Below are 18,826 nucleotides of genomic sequence, written 5' to 3'. Positions count from 1 at the left end.
TGATAAAAGATCACATTCAAGGTGATGCTGGGCAGGTGAGCCCCAAAACTGGGGCTTGGCCCAAGAGGGTTCTTGGCTTTGCCCAGGAAAGAATTTAATGGTGAGCCAGTGGTGTTAGACAGCAACATTTATTGAAGTGGCAGTGTACAGGAGCAGCAGAGGTACTGCACTTGCCCAGGGCATCAGCTCAGGGCAGTTTTGCAATCTTATTTGTACTTATTTTTAATTATATGCAGATTAAGGGACAATTTTGGGTTGTCGGGTCATTGCCATAGTAAGGGTGGTAATTTTTGGATGTTGTCATGATGGTGATAAACTGCCTTGTCACTCTGATGGGCACGTCTTATGGAAAGCTGCTTCCACCCTGTCCCTGTTTTAGGCAGTCCTTAATTTGGTCCGATGTTTGAGGTCTGAGCTCCCACCTTCAGAGTCAAGTACTGCTTCCTACCTCAGAAGAACAAAATCCTTAATTTTTTTTTCTTCAGGCAGAGTTTCATTCTGTTGCCCAGGCTGGAGTGCAGTGGTATGATCTCAGCTCACTGCAACCTCTGCCTCCCGGGTTCAAGCAATTCTGACTCAGCTTCCAGAGTAGCTGGGATTACAGGTTTGCGCCACCACGCCCTGCTAATTTTTGTATTTTTAGCAGAGACGGGGCTTCACCATGTTGGCCAGGCTGGTCTCGAACTCCTGACCTCAGGTGAGGTGCCCTCCTTGGCCTCCCAAAGTGCTGAGATTACAGGTGTGAGCAACGGTGCCTGGCCCCAACATCCTTGAGTTTAATTAAAGGAAATATAATATTATCTTGGTCCATCTAATTTACGTTTTTAATTATATTTTTTAGGTGTCAAATAACAACTGTATATATTTATGGGGTAAAATGCAATACTTTGATGTATGTGTACATTGTAGAAAGATTCAGTCAAGCTAATTAAAATATCCATATCCATTGCCTCACCAACTTATCACTTTTTTGCGTAGGGTGATCATGCTTAAAATCTATTTCTTTAGCAATTTTGAAATATATAACACATTAACTGTGGTCACCATGCCGTGCAATAGTAAATATTTCTGCATTATTCCTCAGAAGTCTCCTCATTATTTTACAGTTTCTATTTACCTTTTCTCTTCCATTTTCTGTAAGCCTTCAAAATTCCCTCAGTTGCCACCTTGTCACTTTTTTTTTACTTACTTTCAAAGCATCTTTTAAACACCCATGAGCCATAATTTAGGAATGACTGACCACATATAGTTTTGTGTATCATCCTCCTTGTTTTAAATTTAATATTCCAATTTAAAATTTGATCCAAAATGTGTATTTAGAAAAATTCAGAAAGTTTATCCCATTTTATAATGTATTTTAGAAACAGCAAAATCTTAGAGATTTGATAATCCCACATATCATGTAATGAGCAGAACAAGCTGTCAAAAGAACAAAGAATGGACTAGGTCTCCAAAAGCTCATTTACAGAAAATGAAAAGGATAAAAAAAAAAATGCATTTGATTTGACAAGTTGTTACAGCGCTTATACTAACATGACAGAAAATATAATAAAATTGGTTCAACTATTACACTTTCATTTATTCCAAGGACTATGACCAAGTTTCTACATGTTGACTTACAGCTTATGTACCCACTTTTGAGGTGTGATTTGGGAAGACCTAAAAGTTCCCATTATTTCTGTACTTTATACCACAAACACAACACACTATCTAAAATTTCTATCATTAGATATACTCCCTTAGGTAAAGCAATGGGCAGATGTCCTTTTTAAATGCCTGGGGTAATTAACACAGAATTCTTCAGGAGCATTAAAATATGAAATAGAAATTCTTTATTTAGACTAGCTCATGCAGGGATGTGCCTGGAGGTGGAAACTCAAGATAAAGGGTGAAACAGAGAAAGTTTTGTTGGGACTGGGTATCAGAATACACCTCTGCATAAGCCTGAAGGAACAAACTGGGGACCAGCCAGAGACAGCATGGAGACATGAGGGGCTGGTGCAACTGTAGTGGGACATTTGGAAGAGGGGTGCAACATTTATTAAAGAAAGTAAAGAGCACAAATGTTAAAAATTTGCTTATTTACCATTTTGAAATAAAACTACCCTCTAAATCACCTCCTCCTATCTTGACACTACCACCATTTTCTCTTGTAAGTCTGCGCCTCCACAGACTTTTTTATCTTTCATGGCTCAAATCACAGTTCATAATTGAATACTTGCTTGAATCCTTACTTGTGAAGTCCAGTTTCCCCCACAGGTTGTAAATGTCATTAGGCATAGTTATCCTGGCCCCTTATTTTCATTAGTGTGCATTTGACAGCCTAAAAATTTATGCACACAATACCTAAATTTAACTGTTTAATTTGCCCGGTAAACATTTATCAAGTGCAATGATTAAAAGGATAGGATATGAAGTCAGACAGTCATGAATTTGAATACCGGCTTTACCACTACGTAGTATATTATTTGTTCTTGCTATTAAGAATCTTTTTTTCCAGTCTGTAAAATGATAATAGCCCCCATTTTATGTAGAAGTAACTAAGATATTGAATGTAAAATATTTTGCACCATGCCTGGCATATAGCAAATGCTCATTAAATAATAATAAATATAAAATTATTATAATAATTTTTATTTAAAGCAGATAACTACTCATAATATAATTGATATAAAAGAGTATCTCACTGTGTTATTAACTTTCATTTTCCTAATTACTTGTAAGCCATTTGTGTTTTCTCTTGTGAAAAAAAATCTTTTACTCATTTTGCTATTGGGCTTTATGACTTTTCTTTTCTTTTTCATATTGGTATCGGTCATCCCTAAGATCTATACATAAATCCTGGACGCTAATATTTTGTTGATTATATATGTAGCAAATATCTCCTCCCAGTTATGGCTTCCCTTTTTCATTTTCATGGTGTTTTGGATGAACAAAGTTTTGACGAAATACAATTCAAAAATCTTTTTCTGTATGTATTTGAAGACATTTTCTTTTAATTTCTTCTGAGATTTTAAAAATTTGACTTGAACTTTTAAGTTTTTAATACATATGGAATTTAGTTTTACATATACTGTGAAGACTTGATGAATTTTTTTCACATTCAGAATCAATTGTCAAAATAATTAGTTTATCCATTCCTTATTGATTTGCAATGCCAACTCTTTATAACTTTAGGTTTAATATTTATGTGAACTTCTGGGCTCTCTACTTTGTTCTGTTGATTACTATGTCTATTCTTATGCCAAAACATACTGTTTTAAATACTGTCTTTGCAACAAATTTGATATATTGCAGGGCAAATGTCTCCGACTTGATTTCCTTATACAGTGTTTTGACTAACTTTTGCTACTTGTTTCTAAAATTTAATTTTATAATCATTTTTCCTAAGTTCCCTAAAGTGCACTGTTGATGAGAATTGCCTAGCTATAGATTAATTTGTGAAAAATTGACATTATGACATTGATTCTTCATAGGCGTGGCCATGGTTCCTTACATATTTAGTTAGATCTCATTCAGTATATTTAAAGAAGTCTTCCAATTTTCTCTGTATATATCCTACTCAACTCTTTAACAATAGTTCTTTCAAATTATCTTATAATTTGATGCTTTGTAAAAAAGTTTTTTACAGCTGCGAACAATGTATTTCCAGTGAATAAAATTATAATTGATTTCTAAATATCAATCTTACATGCAGCCTTTGTCAAAAGTTTCTCATTATTTCTTGTAACTTAACAGTAAATTATCTTGTATTATCTATATAAATAATCAATGGCAGGTTCTTTACTTTGACGTGTATGTATTTTTTTCTATATGTGAGTTTTTTCCTTATCTCACTACATTGCTCAGGCCCTCCCATATAATGTTGTATAACTACAGCTCGCTGGCCAAATCTGGGCTGCCACTTGCTTTGTTACTGCTCATGAGCTAAAAATGGTTTTTATATTATTAAATAGTTTGTAAAATATCAAAGGAAGGAAATATTTGACACATGAAAATATATGACATGCAAATTCCACAATTAAAGTTTTATTGTAATACAGCCCAGTCATTTGTTTACATCTCTTCTATGACTGCTTTCAAGCTAAATCAATAAAGTTGAGTAGCTGCCACAGGTGGTTTGGCACACAAAGATTAAATATTTAGTATCTAGCTCTTTCCAGAAAAAAATGTTGCCAACCTGTGTATACAGAAACAAGATACTGATTGTTATTATCACATAAATGAGTCTTGAATTTTTTCAAATGCATCTTCTCCATCCAATAAGATGATCAAATGGTTTCTCTCCTTTTCGGGGATTAACGTGGTGGGTAAAATGTATGTTTAGATTTCTTTTAAGTCTTGCGTTCCTAGAATAAATATCACCTGGCCATGATTAATTATGGTTTTATACATTGCTATGTTCATTTTACAAATACTTGCCACATATATTTTGCACGTAAGTTTATAAGTAGAATTAAATTCTACTTTTTGGTTTTTTTACTGCATTTATTGGATATTAGTTTTCATGTTATGCTTGACGTCTAGAATAATTTGGGAAATATTCTCTCTTTTTCTATTTTCTGAAAGAGTTGGCATACAATTGGAAGAAACTGTATCTTTAAAACTTGGAAAAATTCTCCTATAAGACTTTCAGAGCCAAGTGTTTTCTGTATGGTGGCAATTTTAAACTACTAATACAATTTCTTTAGTAATTGTAAGAATATGTAGCTTTCTATTTTACAAGTCAGTTTAAGTTCTGTTTATCAGGACTGTCTATTTCATTTCATTTTAAATTTACTACATAAAATTACTCATAGTATTATCTTAACAATTTTAATTTCTACTATGTTTATCAATTTTTCTTTTGTTCAAATATTATTAATTTTTTACTTTATTTCTATTTCATTGTGTTAATCCTTGTGGAAGTTTGCATAGTTTATTGGTCTTTCCTAAGAACTCTGTGAATTTCCTCTATCATATATATGGTTTCCATTTTATTACTCTTTTCCTACATTTTTGATTAGTTTATTCTGTTCTTTATATATTTTTTTAAATTTGGATGAAAAGCTCTTAATCTACATTTTGTCTTTTCTAATATAAGCATAAAAGACTATAAACTCCCTTAAGTATCATCTGTTTGCATCCTATGTGTTTGAAATTTATTTATTTAGCAATCAGTATTAAAGAATTAACTATTTATTTATTTATTTATTGTTGAGATGGAGTCTTACTCTGTAGCCCAGGCTGGCATGCAGTGGCACGATCTCGGCTCCCTGCAACCTCCGCTTCCTGGGTTCAAGCGATTCTCCTGCCTCAGCCTCCCGAGTATCTGGGACCACAGGCATGCGCGACCACGCCCGAATAATTTTTGTATTTATAACAGAGACGGGGTTTCACCGTGTTGGCCAGGCTGGTCTTGAACCCCTGACCTCAGATGATCCACCTGCCTCAGTCTCCCAAAGTGCTAGGATTACAGGCGTGAGCCACCACGTCAGCCAACAACTTTTTATGATTAATTTTGATAAATTTATTATTATTATTATTATTATTATTATTATTTTGAGACGGATTTTCACTCTTGTTGCCCAGGCTGGAGTGTAATGGCACAATCTCCGCTCACTGCAACCTCTGCCTCCGAGGTTCAAGCGATTCTCCTGCCTCAGTCTCCCAAGTAGCTGGGATTACAGGCGTCTGCCACCACGCAGTAGAGACAGGGTTTCACTATGTTGTCCAGGCTGGTCTCAAACTCCTGGCCTCAGGCGATCCACCTGCCTCGGCCTCCCAAAGTGCTGGGATTACAGGCGTGAGCCACCGCACCCGGCCAAATGTATTATTTTTAACTTTACTCATAAATGTCTAAGGAGATATAGACATTTTTGTTTTGTTTGTTTTGTTTTCTGACTTCTAATTTAGTTGTTTTGTTGTCAGGAACATGGTTTATATCATGTCAGTTCATTGTAATAAAAGACTTGCTTTATGATCTCATAAGATTTTATACAGTTTATGTTTTAATGTATATAAGTTACAAGTTTTAATGTTTCTGTATGCTTAAGAAGATGGTGTAATTTATAATTTGGGACATGTGCATATATATCTGTATGTACACATATATATGCATATATACATATATGCTAGATCAAGTTTATTAAGCCTGTCAATCATCACCATTATTTTAATTTTTGATTTGCCAAAATTGATGTGTTGATATCTATAGACCTAGATATATGTATATGGATATAAGTAATCTCTATCTAAGAACACTATTTGTCTTAAGGTCTCTTTTGCCTACTATACTCAATGTTTCATTGTGCTAGTATATGCCTGTAATCAATAATTTTTTTATTATTTAGTTTCTATCTTGACTATCTTTTAGTTTTTAATGTGTTTCATTTGAAATATATGTAAGCATTGTTTTCTAAATCTAATCTTCTGTCTGTCCTAACTGAAAAATGTAATACATATATGGTTATTGTAATCAATTATATTTTTTACCTCTTTCTAGTATCTCTTTGTTTTTTAATTGTTATATTTTTTTCTACTGCTTCCTTTTTCTCTCTACCTGCCTTTTTAGTTGATTGAAGACTTTTGTTTATTTTTTCTTATTCTATTTTTTCTGCTCCTTTTCTTGAAGGCCAAACCACTATATCTAACCTTTTATTTGAAATTTTATTTTTATTATACTTTAAATAGACCATGCATATTTAATTTAAAATATACTTGATATTTTATTTATTACAGCACATATTTTAACTATCATGCAATATACTGAGTTAGAGAATTTTAATTCAGACTTCTGAACTTCAGACATACATAATATTGTTATAAAACATTTTAGTTTCCATGATTCTTTTATACTCTTTAATTAGGTATCATAATTTTATTAGCATTGCTATTAATATTTCATACAGGGAATGTTTGTTTGACTTTACATATTTACCTGTTTTGTTGTTATTCACCATTCCTTCTTGCAACTCAGAGCCTCTCCATGAAATCATTTTCCTTTTTTCTGAATTACATCCTTTCTAGAATGTTCAATAGAAATAAACTCTCAGTTTCAGTTTATTTAAAATATCTCTTTATTATCCTTGTTCTGAAATAATACTCTTCCTGGTAGTTTTTGTTTGTTCCTGTGAATCTCATTGTTTCTACTATGTATTAATATATTCAGTTGACTAGAAGTTAATAGATCTTCATCTCTATAAAACTTGTGTCCCAGTTTAAGATTGCTTTTTTCCAGAGACAATTTGCACTAGTTTCTTCTGCAAGCCAAGGGGAAAACAAAAACGTAGGAGTCCTCAGCTCTACTCAAGGCTTAGAGAGTATACATGCAGAGATCATTCACTTACCTGGAATTGGTGGCTACTCACTACTCAAGTTTCACTCATGGTTCTCCAGATTCTCTCATGGGAATTTCTTATGTGTTCTAAACCCATCAATGCAATAAAAATATTTGTATAAAGAATTGATTTTGTTTTAAAATTAAAGCACTCTTCAGAGTGTCTAGTGAACTCTTTTTTTCATAATTTTTCATTACATTTTGCCTATTCTCAAAATACATGGAATAAATTAACTAGGCCAAAAAACTCAAAACCCTATCTATAATGTTGTATCTCTATGTTAGAAACAGTGCAAAAACAAAAATATCTTTCTATATTAAGAATGAGTATTTTATATTGAATCCAGTTTGGTAGAACTATACTTGTTCCTTGCATGAGACAATCAAGGTTCAAATGACACTAAGTCACATAGCCCAGTAATACCTAGATCTGCTTAGGTTTTCAAATATCCAGTGATCCTTCCTTCTACTGCTACCATAATAAATTTCCAGAGTGTGGTAGAACATCTGTAGTTTCCTTAATATGAGTCAATAGTATTCCATTTATATTAATCATTGCTATTTATGTTCTTTTTAGATTCTTTGAGTATCTTCAATTTAGTTCACAATGTTTTCTGGAAGAATGGTATTAGTTACTAATGTAGAAAAAGCATTGTTTTATTATAAATATATTTGATAATATTTGTCATAACCTGGATTTAATTATATATACCAGTGCAAGCCAGCAAATGAGTTTATAAATTTTGGGCATCTGTGACAATTTGCACTACTTTTCAGATTTTCTTCTTACTCTTGCCATTCTTCTAGTGCTAGAACAATTCTAGATCACTAACAAGAAGCTAAGACAATAATAGGGTCAGAGTTTTGCATTCTAAATGAAGCTTATACTTTCTGACCCATGATTTTTATAGCTGTAGACTAGTTTCCACACTTAGGCTGTCCCACATTGCATGATTGTGTGGCGTATTTTATTTACATTTGTAGTTGAATTTTTGCAAATTGTTTAAAACAAATAACTTCATAAGCATTTATGTTTACTTGTGTGTAAAAGAAATAAAAATGCTGGGGGTATTTATAATGAAATTTAATGTTTTAAAAGTAAAAATATACTATATTTCTTCTTGAAATTTTGAAATAAACCAATGAGCTCTATTAATTAATCTTTTTCGAATAATGTTTTTATTGTGAATTAATTTTAGGTAAATGTAATTTTTAAAGCATTTTCTTGATTTTTTGCATTAAAATAAGTGGGTCTCAGAAGACTATAAAGATATACTGTGGATAATCATCAGAGAAAATTGCTCAACCACAGCTCATAAATGAAAACCAAAAGTGCCAACTTAGACCATTTATTTGGCCACATTTTAAAATCAAGGGACTTAATTACTTTTGGGCAAAAGACTGACAAGCAGGCAAGGAAGTGTATGCTTCAAAAATATGTTCATCTCTATGTTTGACAGTGTAATCTTTCATATTTAGCTGTCATGTAATTCTATCTTCAACCATTTTTGAACAATTATTCATTTGAGAAAAGTTAGATTTTTATTGTGAGGGTAATTTTATTATATAATTTTGTTTTATTATTGGTTTAACAATTTTTTCAATCACAAGGAACAATAATTTTAGAATTAATCACATATGTTCATTCATTTATTTCTTATTGAACTGTTCATGGGATTTCAGTGTGAATTTTAGCAACTTAAGCAAAATATATAAACTACTGTCTTTACACATTTTTATCAAAATCTACCAGAATGCAGTAATTTTATTTCAGAACCAAATTATCAAACTAAGAAGGTTTTAAGTTTTGCAGGTTGTTACTACTATTAAATATGAAAAAAGATGAATTATTATCTGTTATATGTAATAGTGTGTATTATCATTATAAAGTATACAAAGAAATACATTTGCATATTCATGTAAAAGGATAGACTTGATTTTTAACTATTCAGTACAAAAATTAATAGTGTCTGTGTAGATCAGCTTTCTCTCTGTCATACCATGGTTTTATATATTAGCAGAGATCCAAATGCAGAATTATCGAATATATTATTTTTATATAATTAGAGTAATTAAATAATTCTTCTTTAATTTTCTTAAATGCCAGCACCAAAATTGGGAGTGCACGTGGGTCTTATTTTTCTTAAGTACATCTAAGCAGTTAATAAAAGATATTTCCAGAAATGAGCTATGTGATCTTTAACACTAGTCTGTGAAATGGATTTGGTAATAAAGAAATATCTCATTACTTTTGATATTTGTATATTGTACATGTATAGCTTTGTAACTGAGTACTATAAATAGCTCAGTATTAACTGGATTTTTTATATCTGTCATTCCTGCCTTGCCAAAAATCTGTGGAGTAGTTTATAATTGCTATTGTTTGGGTTATTACAATAAACAGAACTGATAAGGCTTATGCTATTTGCCTTGTGAGCTGCACTTCACATCACTCTGTTGAATTAAAATTGCATGCACATACCTTCACTTATCAGTTTTATCTATCTGTCAGAAATTGAGAAACACAGTATGCTTTCAGTATGTGAAAACTTACAACAAGCAGATTGAAATCGTAACCATTATTTGAATATTCTAGTGCAAATAAATGAATGTATTTGTGCTATTATCTATCTACCTTCTTTCTATCTAAAATAAATTCCTATAGGAAAAGCTCATTATTTTTTCCAGATGGCCTTTATCATATTTTGTCAAAGCTTTAAATATGATTTTAATTAGATTACCTAAGGTGCAAATGCAAATCTACAGGATACAGCATTTTTTTCTCTTCTTTGTCAAATGTGAGTAAATCTTAGAGCTGCTTCTACAGTTGTACTATTTGTTTGACTGTGTTTGTAGATAGGAAATACAGACTTCTGAAATGCCTTCATCTTCTCCCAAAATATTATTTGTAATATTTCTATTCTTAGGTTGCAGGCTTCTTACCTAAGAAACTTCCAAACTCTCTGCCAATTATATCAGATGAACTCTCAAATTTTCAGGTACCTGTGATGAATTAATCCATGCATACACGTGCATCTTTCAGAAATACTGTAACCTCTAACAGTTGTCACACATTGTCACCACCATGTACCTACTCCCAATTCCCACTCCAGTGTACTGAGAAGTGGTTTTTTTTTTTTTAGATTTTATTTTTTAGAGGAGTTTTGGGGCTTACAGCAAAATGGAGTGGAAGGTACAGAGAGTTTCTGAATACCCCCTTTCCACATACATGCATAGCCTCCTCCATTATCAACAACCCATGCCAGCTGGTACATTTGTTACAACTGATGAACCTATATTGACACATCATCATCACTCCAAGTTCATACTTTAGGGTTCACTCTTGGTGTTGTACATTCTATGGGTTTGGACGAATGTATAATGGCATGTATCTGCCATTGTGGTATCATACAAAATATTTTCACCGCCCTAAAAACCCTGTGTGCTCTGCTAATTTATCCTGGGAGGTAATTTTTACTTCAAAAATTTGGAATTGTTCCACACTTTTCATACTTGTCCTACATGTTGTATTGATAAAGATTGTTTATTGCAGCGATTCTGTTAATTTTCTGTTTGGATTCTATATCTAATGGGTTTTCATGTTGCATGTGGAGAAATTCTATGTTCTTTTCAACTACCAGTTGAAACTGGATCTGTATAAATTCCAGTTTTTATAAAGATGTTTTTCATCCAAAAAAGTATAAATAAGGTATTTTCAAAAATCCCTTTCACAGATTTGAATCCAGCAGTTGTATGTTTTCACAAATCCAGAATGAACAAATCATTATTCATAGACAAAGAACTGTGAGTGCTGTTCATGCACTGTCTACCCTGCCAGTTACTATCATCTTTGTATTCTAAAGGACTTTTTGTTTTCAGTATTGACTGGTCTTTGTTTCCTGGCAAAACAATTTATAGTTCATTTTCAGATAACTATACATATGGTATTTGTATTTTAATTAAAAAGACTGTTGTGATGTCTGATTCTTATAAGGAGAAATTCATTATAAGGACACTTCTCATTTCCTTGAAACGTTCCCTTTCTTTTTTTCCAGGGTTCTTAAATTGCAAAAGCCAGTTAAATGATGTGCTTTGGGGAGTTAATTTTTGGTACCATATGTCTCTAAAAATGATTTAATTTTATCCAAAGTGTGTTTTCAATGATATTTATGTTCTGTAAGACACAGACACAATTTAAGGAATTTTTAAGGAAAAAACATACTAGTCGTTATTTCAACACATTAGCATATGATACGTGTATAAGCTGACAAAAATATCTGTTTATTAAGGTTAATATATTTTTAACATCTGAGCTCTATGGTTACCTTTTGAAACTAGCAAATTCAAATTCTCATGAAAATATTTTACATATGGCAATCTTTAATTTCATATGAAATGTTATGAAGTCACTAACCAACAACTGTGTTAATTGTATGAGTGGGATGAAGGAAAATACCAATAATTTTATGAGGCAGCTGAAAGTAGTAATTTTTTCCTTAATGATATAAACTCAGTATTTCAGATATTTTATTTATTATAGGTAAGATCACATTTAGTGGGTATATAACAAAAATATTGTACAAAAAGCCATTTTTGTATTTTGGCAGATGGTCACGTATAATAGGATACCCTTAACAAACAAATTATAATAAATTCTCTGAAAGTAAATCATTCTAAGCCACAAAATGTGGAGGATGCCTTTCTTGCAGAGATGTCACCTTAACATAGGTTTTGTTCTTTAATGAAACAACTAAGCATGCAGTAATTTACAGAGTTATATATAAACTATAAGTAAACAAGTTTCTAATAAATTTCTGTGTAACCTTACCAGCTTTGTAAATCCTGACATTTTCTATATTTGTTTTGCATGTTTAAACCAGTATAGATGCATTCAAAATCCTCAGTCTGCCTCTTCCTATTATTATTCCCCTCCTTTCTCGTGGTTAATTAACCTTTTGTGTTTACCATTCCAATTTTTTTAATGCCATTTTTACATAGTGATAAAATTAAAACAAAAAGTATTATTTGTAAGATTTTTTTGTTTCTCTAACATACATACCACCTGCAATTTTAATGTGTTTATTTTATTTTATTTTTTTAGAGACAGAGTCTAACTATGTTGCTTAAGATGGTTTCAAATTCTTGAGCTTGAGCAATCCTCTTTGGCTTGGCCTCCCAAAGTGCTGGGATTACAGACATGAGCCACCACATACGGCCAGTGTGTTTATTTTAAATGCTGTGGTTTAGGGTATGAACATACCATAATGTATTTTTCATTACTTCAAAGACAATTAGATTGTTTCCAAATTTTTACTATAGCAAGTCTAGAGTATGTAGCTTTAAGTATAATTGCTGGATCAAAGGGAAAGTACAACTTCATTTTCAATACGAAATTGTAGTTTGTTCTCCAAAGTTTTTATATCAAATTATACGCAAATTTGAACAGCATATGAGTTTAATTTTTTTCACATCTTTACCAAAATTTGATATTGACAGATTTTGTTAGTATTTGACAATATGATGAGTTTGAATTTTATTTATTCATATCCTACTATTAAAGTTGAAAAACTTTTCAAATGTTTTCAGGCCAAATAGCTTTCCTTTTATGTGAATTGCCTATGTGTATAATTTGCCCATGTTTTTCTGGTATACTGTTTCTATTTTTATTATTGACTTATAGGGGCTTTTTATATGTTAAAGAAATTAATCCTTGTCTGCTGTGTTATTAAAATCTTCTTTAAACCTGCAGCTTATATGGTTACTCTGTTTAAATTTAACTTAAAAAAATTAAATGTGGTTAGATTTGTCAATTTTTTTCCATTAGAAGTTATCATTTTAATTTTTATTTAAAAATTCTTCCTTTCCTCAAAGCCATAAAGTTGTGTCATGTTTTTTTAAAAAATTGTTAAAGATTAACTTTCCTCATTTCAATCTACTTTACTTTTATTTTCCTTATGTTGTGAGTTAATGATCTCATTTTATTTTATTTTGCATGGAGCTAGCCAATTATTAGCCATCCTTTCCGCACTGATTTGTAGTGATATCTCTGTCATATGTTACATTTTATATGCATGTGTCTGTTACTCAGCTCTCTTTGCTGATCAAATGCTCTCTTTGGATGATCCCAATATTACTCTTAATTCCTACAGCTTTAAGATAAATTATATATATCACATGTCAAATTTTCAGGCTTGTTCTCTTGTTTCACAGTTGTCTCATTACATATTCTCAGTCCTTTATTCTTCCATGTGAATTTTAGATCAACTTTCTTGAAACCTGATGAGATTGTAGACTACTTTGTGGAAAACTGATTTGTCCATGACACTCTTTTCTCATATATGACCACATTATACCTCCAGATTTATTCAGTCTTTATTCTTCAAAATATTTTGTAACTTTCTTTATAAAATCTTGCCCATTTTTAATAGATATAAACCTAAGTACCTTTCATTTTATTTTATGGTAATAAATAGGATTTTTCTATTACAATTCAAAATTGGTCATATTGATTTATAAAAATGGACCGGGCGCGGCAGCTCATGCCTGTAATCCCAGCACTTTGGGAGGCTGAGGAGGGCAGATCACCTGAGGTTAGGAGTTCAAGGCCAGCCTGCCCAACATGGCGAAACCCTGTCTCTACTAAAAATACAAGAATTAGCCCAGTGTGGGGGCAGGGGTCGCCTGTAATCCCAGCTACTCGGGAGGCTGAGACAGAAGAATCGTTTGAACCCAGGAAGCAATGTTGCAGCGAACTGAGATCGCGCCATTGCACTAGAGCCTCTTGGATTTCTCATGTAGACTTTTTTTTCTCTCTCTTTTTTTTTTTTAGACGGATTCTCACTCTGTCTCCCAGGCTGGAGAGGAATGGCGCGATCTCTGCTCACTGCAACCTCCGCCTCCCTGGTTCAAGCGATTTTCCTGTCTCAGTCTCCTGAGTAGCTGGGCCTATAGGCAACCGCCACCGCGCCTGGCTAATTTTTGTATTTTTAGTAAAGACAGGGTTTTATCATATTAGTCAGGCTGGTCTCAAACTCCTGACCTCAGGTGATCCACCCGCCTCGGCCTCCCAAAGTGCTGGGATTACAGGCGTGAGCCACCGTGCCCGGCCTTTTTTCTAACTCTTATAGCTATCTTTTGTCCTTCTGCTTTTTTATTGTTTTGACAAGAATCTGCAATACAATTTTAAAAAGGGGTATTGATTTCTGATATCCTTACTTTATTTTGCCCGACATCCCCAGGAAGATTTCTGAAGTTTATTTAGTAAAATGTTTGATGGAAGTTTTTGGTTTATACCTTTTATCAGGTAAACTTTTATCAGTTCAAGTTGGATCCATTTTAATAAACATTTATCAAGTGATCACTGTCTGCTGACATCTTAAAATGGGTATTTTTCATAATCACTTTCCTAAAATAATTGTTGTCATAGCTATTTGATATAATCAATCATTCTTTGCAGCATCTTAGTTGTTTTTCCTTAAATATTCTTTTGAATAGTCTTTTTGTCTTTCGTGTGCAAACGTGTTTGTGTGCATATGTTATTTTATTGGATACTGGTTCTTCTCTCTTTAAGATTGTCTTTAATTCTTCCTTTTCCTGGTTCTTGTTTTTCCATAGGCCTATTAGCTATTGATTTCCCCGCAAAAAAAAATATGTATATATATATATATTTTTGAGATATTACTCTTTCTTAGTTGATCCTTAAAAACTTCTCTGTTTAAGAGGCTTCAGTTAACATGTGAATATGGATAAATTCAAGGCCTTTATGGCTACCTCAAGCTAGAATACAGACAACTGAATAAAAATAGACACTGTGTACAGCTGCTTCTCCTCATTTGACTTGTGGCTGTAGAAAACATTACTATTCAGTTTGCTTTGTTTACACATGCTGAAGCACTCCCACTTGCAAAATTTACCTTGTTGTTAAGGAATTCCTCTACAGTTCATCTTTCCATTACTTGCTTTTTGTCATATTTGTGGCTACTCTAATAGTATTAATTTATTATTTTCTTTGACAAACAAATCTTTGTTCATAGGTGTAGTTCCGAGTATCCTAGGATCTCTTGGGGGAAATAATAAGGTATTCTGAGAGCTAAGCTGGCTCCAAATAACTACAGCCTTGGAATAAGAAAAATACTAGAGAAAATTAAAGTGGTATTTTGCTGTAGGTGACTTTTCACTGAGATATCTGATTCCACTCAGTAAGGCTTAAGAGTTCATCCTACAGCCGTTCTTTGAAAATCGTTTATTTCTGGCTTATTGCTGTGAACTTTTCTTGTCTTAATAGTCTATTGTCCAATTTTTGTACAAGGTAGGCTCCCATTTGTTGTTGTCTTAAAAATTCCAAATTAAAACAAACTAGTAAAGTAAGGTCTGAGGTAGACAATAATTTGAAAACCTATGCTATGTGGTAAGGTTTTATCATGCACTTCTTACTAATGACTAACAAGCATATCTAGATGTTCATTTTGCATCACAGCCTATTTTCCAGGAAACTCTGTGGCAAAGGTCTACGGAACCCTTGGGTGTTTCTAGCAGTCTTTATGACTATCCTTAATCTAGAAGTGACTGCTAAAATATCAGAGAGAGAAAGAGAAAAGCCATTGAACTTTAACTGATATGGCATCATGATTAATAACTTAAACTTCAAGTTAGACGGAAGTGAATAACCTAAAGCAAGTTAACCTCTTTAAAATATAGATTTCTCAGCTGTAAACGGGGGTTAATCAAAGAAGCTATCTCAACAGGCCCACTGTGAATACAATCAACCTATGAACTGTGTTGTTTAAATAAGTCACATTGACAAGAATTGAGAAAGTTGACAGATTGTCTTTGTTAAGAAAATAGCAAAAATCTAATCTCTTCAGAGCCTCCACCCACAACAGACAATTTATAGTTAAGCATCATTTAGCAAATTGTATTTATCTGTAAGATTATGGCCTCTTCATTCAGGATGTTTACCTCAGCAAACGATGTATTTAGGTAGTATATAAAGAACTATACTGCAATATGTGTTTCAAAATATATTTCCACATGTAATTTCAGAAATGAGATATCCTGTTAGTAAAACTGATTGATAATTTTATTTTTTAAGCAAGTAAAATTTCCTTCACACTCATTTCATTTTTGCCCTTTAAAAAAATCTGTAAACTGCAAGGTCATATTTTAATAATAAAGACCAGTATAAAAATCACACAAATTTCAAACATATATATGCTATGAAATTATTTTCAGGAATATTTGTCATGGTTCTTTTCTTCTGCTATTAATGTTTACTTGACACAAATGTCAGCTTCTTTACCCTTGTCCACTGTTTCAAATTGAAGTAATTTCTAATTTAAATATACATTTGCTCTGCATCTTATTGTTAAAGCAAATTTAATTAATATTATTTAAATCATTGATGCATACATTAGGTACAGGGCTAGTGCTACCTCCTATGGATCATTCCTGAACCCCCAATACCCAGACCCTTCCCCTGTCCCTGAACAATAATTACAGTCTTAATATGACTCTTTATGTAGTTGTGAATATACACAATGAACTAAACTTTTCAAATGTCTTAATGAGTATATCAAGATACAGCATACCTCCCCACATTGACTGTCAGGCTTGGCTTATACTAAAGAAAACACATTATTTTTTAAGTTTGACAAAATTTCTCTTCAAATAATAATGCTAAGTTTTAATTTAGTAGCCCAAATTATCTGAAATGCCCATAAACTGGTTCTGGACAATGTAATTCAGCATTTAGTAAGCTGAAATACCTATAGTTTTCAAAGTCTTTTCTTCTTCCTAATCAACTAACCAAAAATAGAGGCTTTATTTTCCTGGGAACCAAACACAAATACATATGTGTTATTTATAACAATGCATAATGAGGATAATGATGGTAAACAATTTACATGCAATACCAAGTATTTACTTAAGTGAATTGTTTTATTGAAATATATATACAAAAGCATTCCCAAATTTTACATACACTCCTTATTGATGTTTTACAGAGGATCCTGCATATGTAACCCATCAGATAGCCACATTTTTCACATGTTTTTACTCTGGTATGAGGAAGTATTTAATATAAAAATTGTGTTTGATATTAAATGTTTGGATGTGAATTTTGTTTTTTCATTCTGCAAAATATGCTAAAAATGAACTGATATCAGCAATTATCCACATCCCCAAAACCAAGAGTTTTCAGTGACAGAATATATTATATTGTATAAACATATGATATATACATTCATTGTAAATATATAATATAAGCATTCATTATAAATGTTTGGGATTTTTAAGAAACTGTTTTTACTGTTAATTTTATGTTTATCCCTTTGAAAATGCCAAATTATAATAATTCTGTATGGCGTGCCTACGGTAACTGGTGAAGGGCAAATGTACATTGTTTTGATAAAACGTCCACTGTTTTCTTTTGGTTTTTATATTAAATTTCCAAATGATCTAGCACATGTCATAGGTGAATTCTTTCTTTTTCTGTACAGATCCTGTATTAAACATGTCACTTCTTAACACCGCGTCCACTATGCTTTAGTGCAGTGAGATGTTTCCATGTCACATGGTCAGAGGGAGGTAGATTAATAGGGAGTTCTAGCTGGAAATTTCTTCCTTGTTATTGTTCTCCCTCAGCAGTTGATGGCTAAGTTAATTCTCTTTAGTTTTGTCATGCTCTAAAGCACACATTGCCAAGCAATGGTAAGCTTTATGAGGAAAAAAAGCAGTGATGGTGTCCATCAAAGTCTTAAAGTTGCATTTTTAAACTTTGGCTTGACCTGATGTGCCATTCAAAACGGCTTCAAAAGATGATTTTTTTCAAGAAAGGTTCAATATGTCCCGAGGCTATCGGTTTTGAGTTAAACTGGGTGAAGTAGAAATATTTTACTCATCAGCTTTGCAGTCACAGAGTTTGCCTCAGCTAGAACAAAACTGCTGAGGCATTTAGAGAAAATTAACCCCCCATCCTGGCGGCCAGATGTGACTGGTTTCTGATGAATGCACATGAGTGGGCTGAAAAATCAAGAGACTGTGAAATTCCTGTCAGGTCCGTGCAGTGCAGAATGGGCTATTGACTGCTTTCTGTATTTCCCTCCATCATTCTTCTTGAACACTGCCATTAATTTCCTCTCCTCCTCTGACTTGTGTTTTCTCCCCTCCCTCTTCCCTTTAGCTCTGTCAGCTGCAGAGAAGGATGCACACACTGTGGCAGGAGCACTTCAAACTGGTGGTCCTCTTCAGCCAGATGAGGCTGGCCAACTTCCAGACAGACTCTCAGGAGAGTATTCAGAAAATATTAGCTGTGCAGGTAGGTGATTGCAGGGAAGTAGGAAAGATCATTCTGATCTAGATTGAAAAGCAAATGATGGGTAGTGTGATGAAGCATTAAAACCATATCCCATCAGAGTTTTATAAATTTTTAACCTCTTTAATAAACTGGAATTGCATGAAGGATGAATTCAGTAAGTTAGCACATATACCATGCATACTTTGGGAGAAAAG

The 18,826-nt window shown here is 32.7% G+C and overlaps 1 protein-coding gene across 6 annotated transcripts in view; it reads left to right on the top strand.

Annotated features, from left to right (window-relative positions):
* CCDC178 (coiled-coil domain containing 178) overlaps positions 1 to 18,826 on the top strand; it is a 503,110-nt gene that overhangs the window by 447,265 nt on the left and 37,019 nt on the right. For all 6 annotated transcript variants that reach the window (XM_001160604.7, XM_024351001.3, XM_063795580.1 and 3 more), the window contains one exon: positions 18,498 to 18,632. In XM_001160604.7, the coding sequence (XP_001160604.4) occupies positions 18,498 to 18,632 (135 nt within the window). The remainder of the gene's footprint in view (positions 1 to 18,497; positions 18,633 to 18,826) is intronic.

The sequence above is a fragment of the Pan troglodytes genome, chromosome 17 (assembly GCF_028858775.2).
Source record: "Pan troglodytes isolate AG18354 chromosome 17, NHGRI_mPanTro3-v2.0_pri, whole genome shotgun sequence".
Lineage (NCBI taxonomy): Eukaryota > Metazoa > Chordata > Mammalia > Primates > Hominidae > Pan > Pan troglodytes.
The sequence above is the reverse complement of the archived record's forward strand: the minus strand, read 5'-3'. Positions and strand labels throughout refer to the sequence as shown.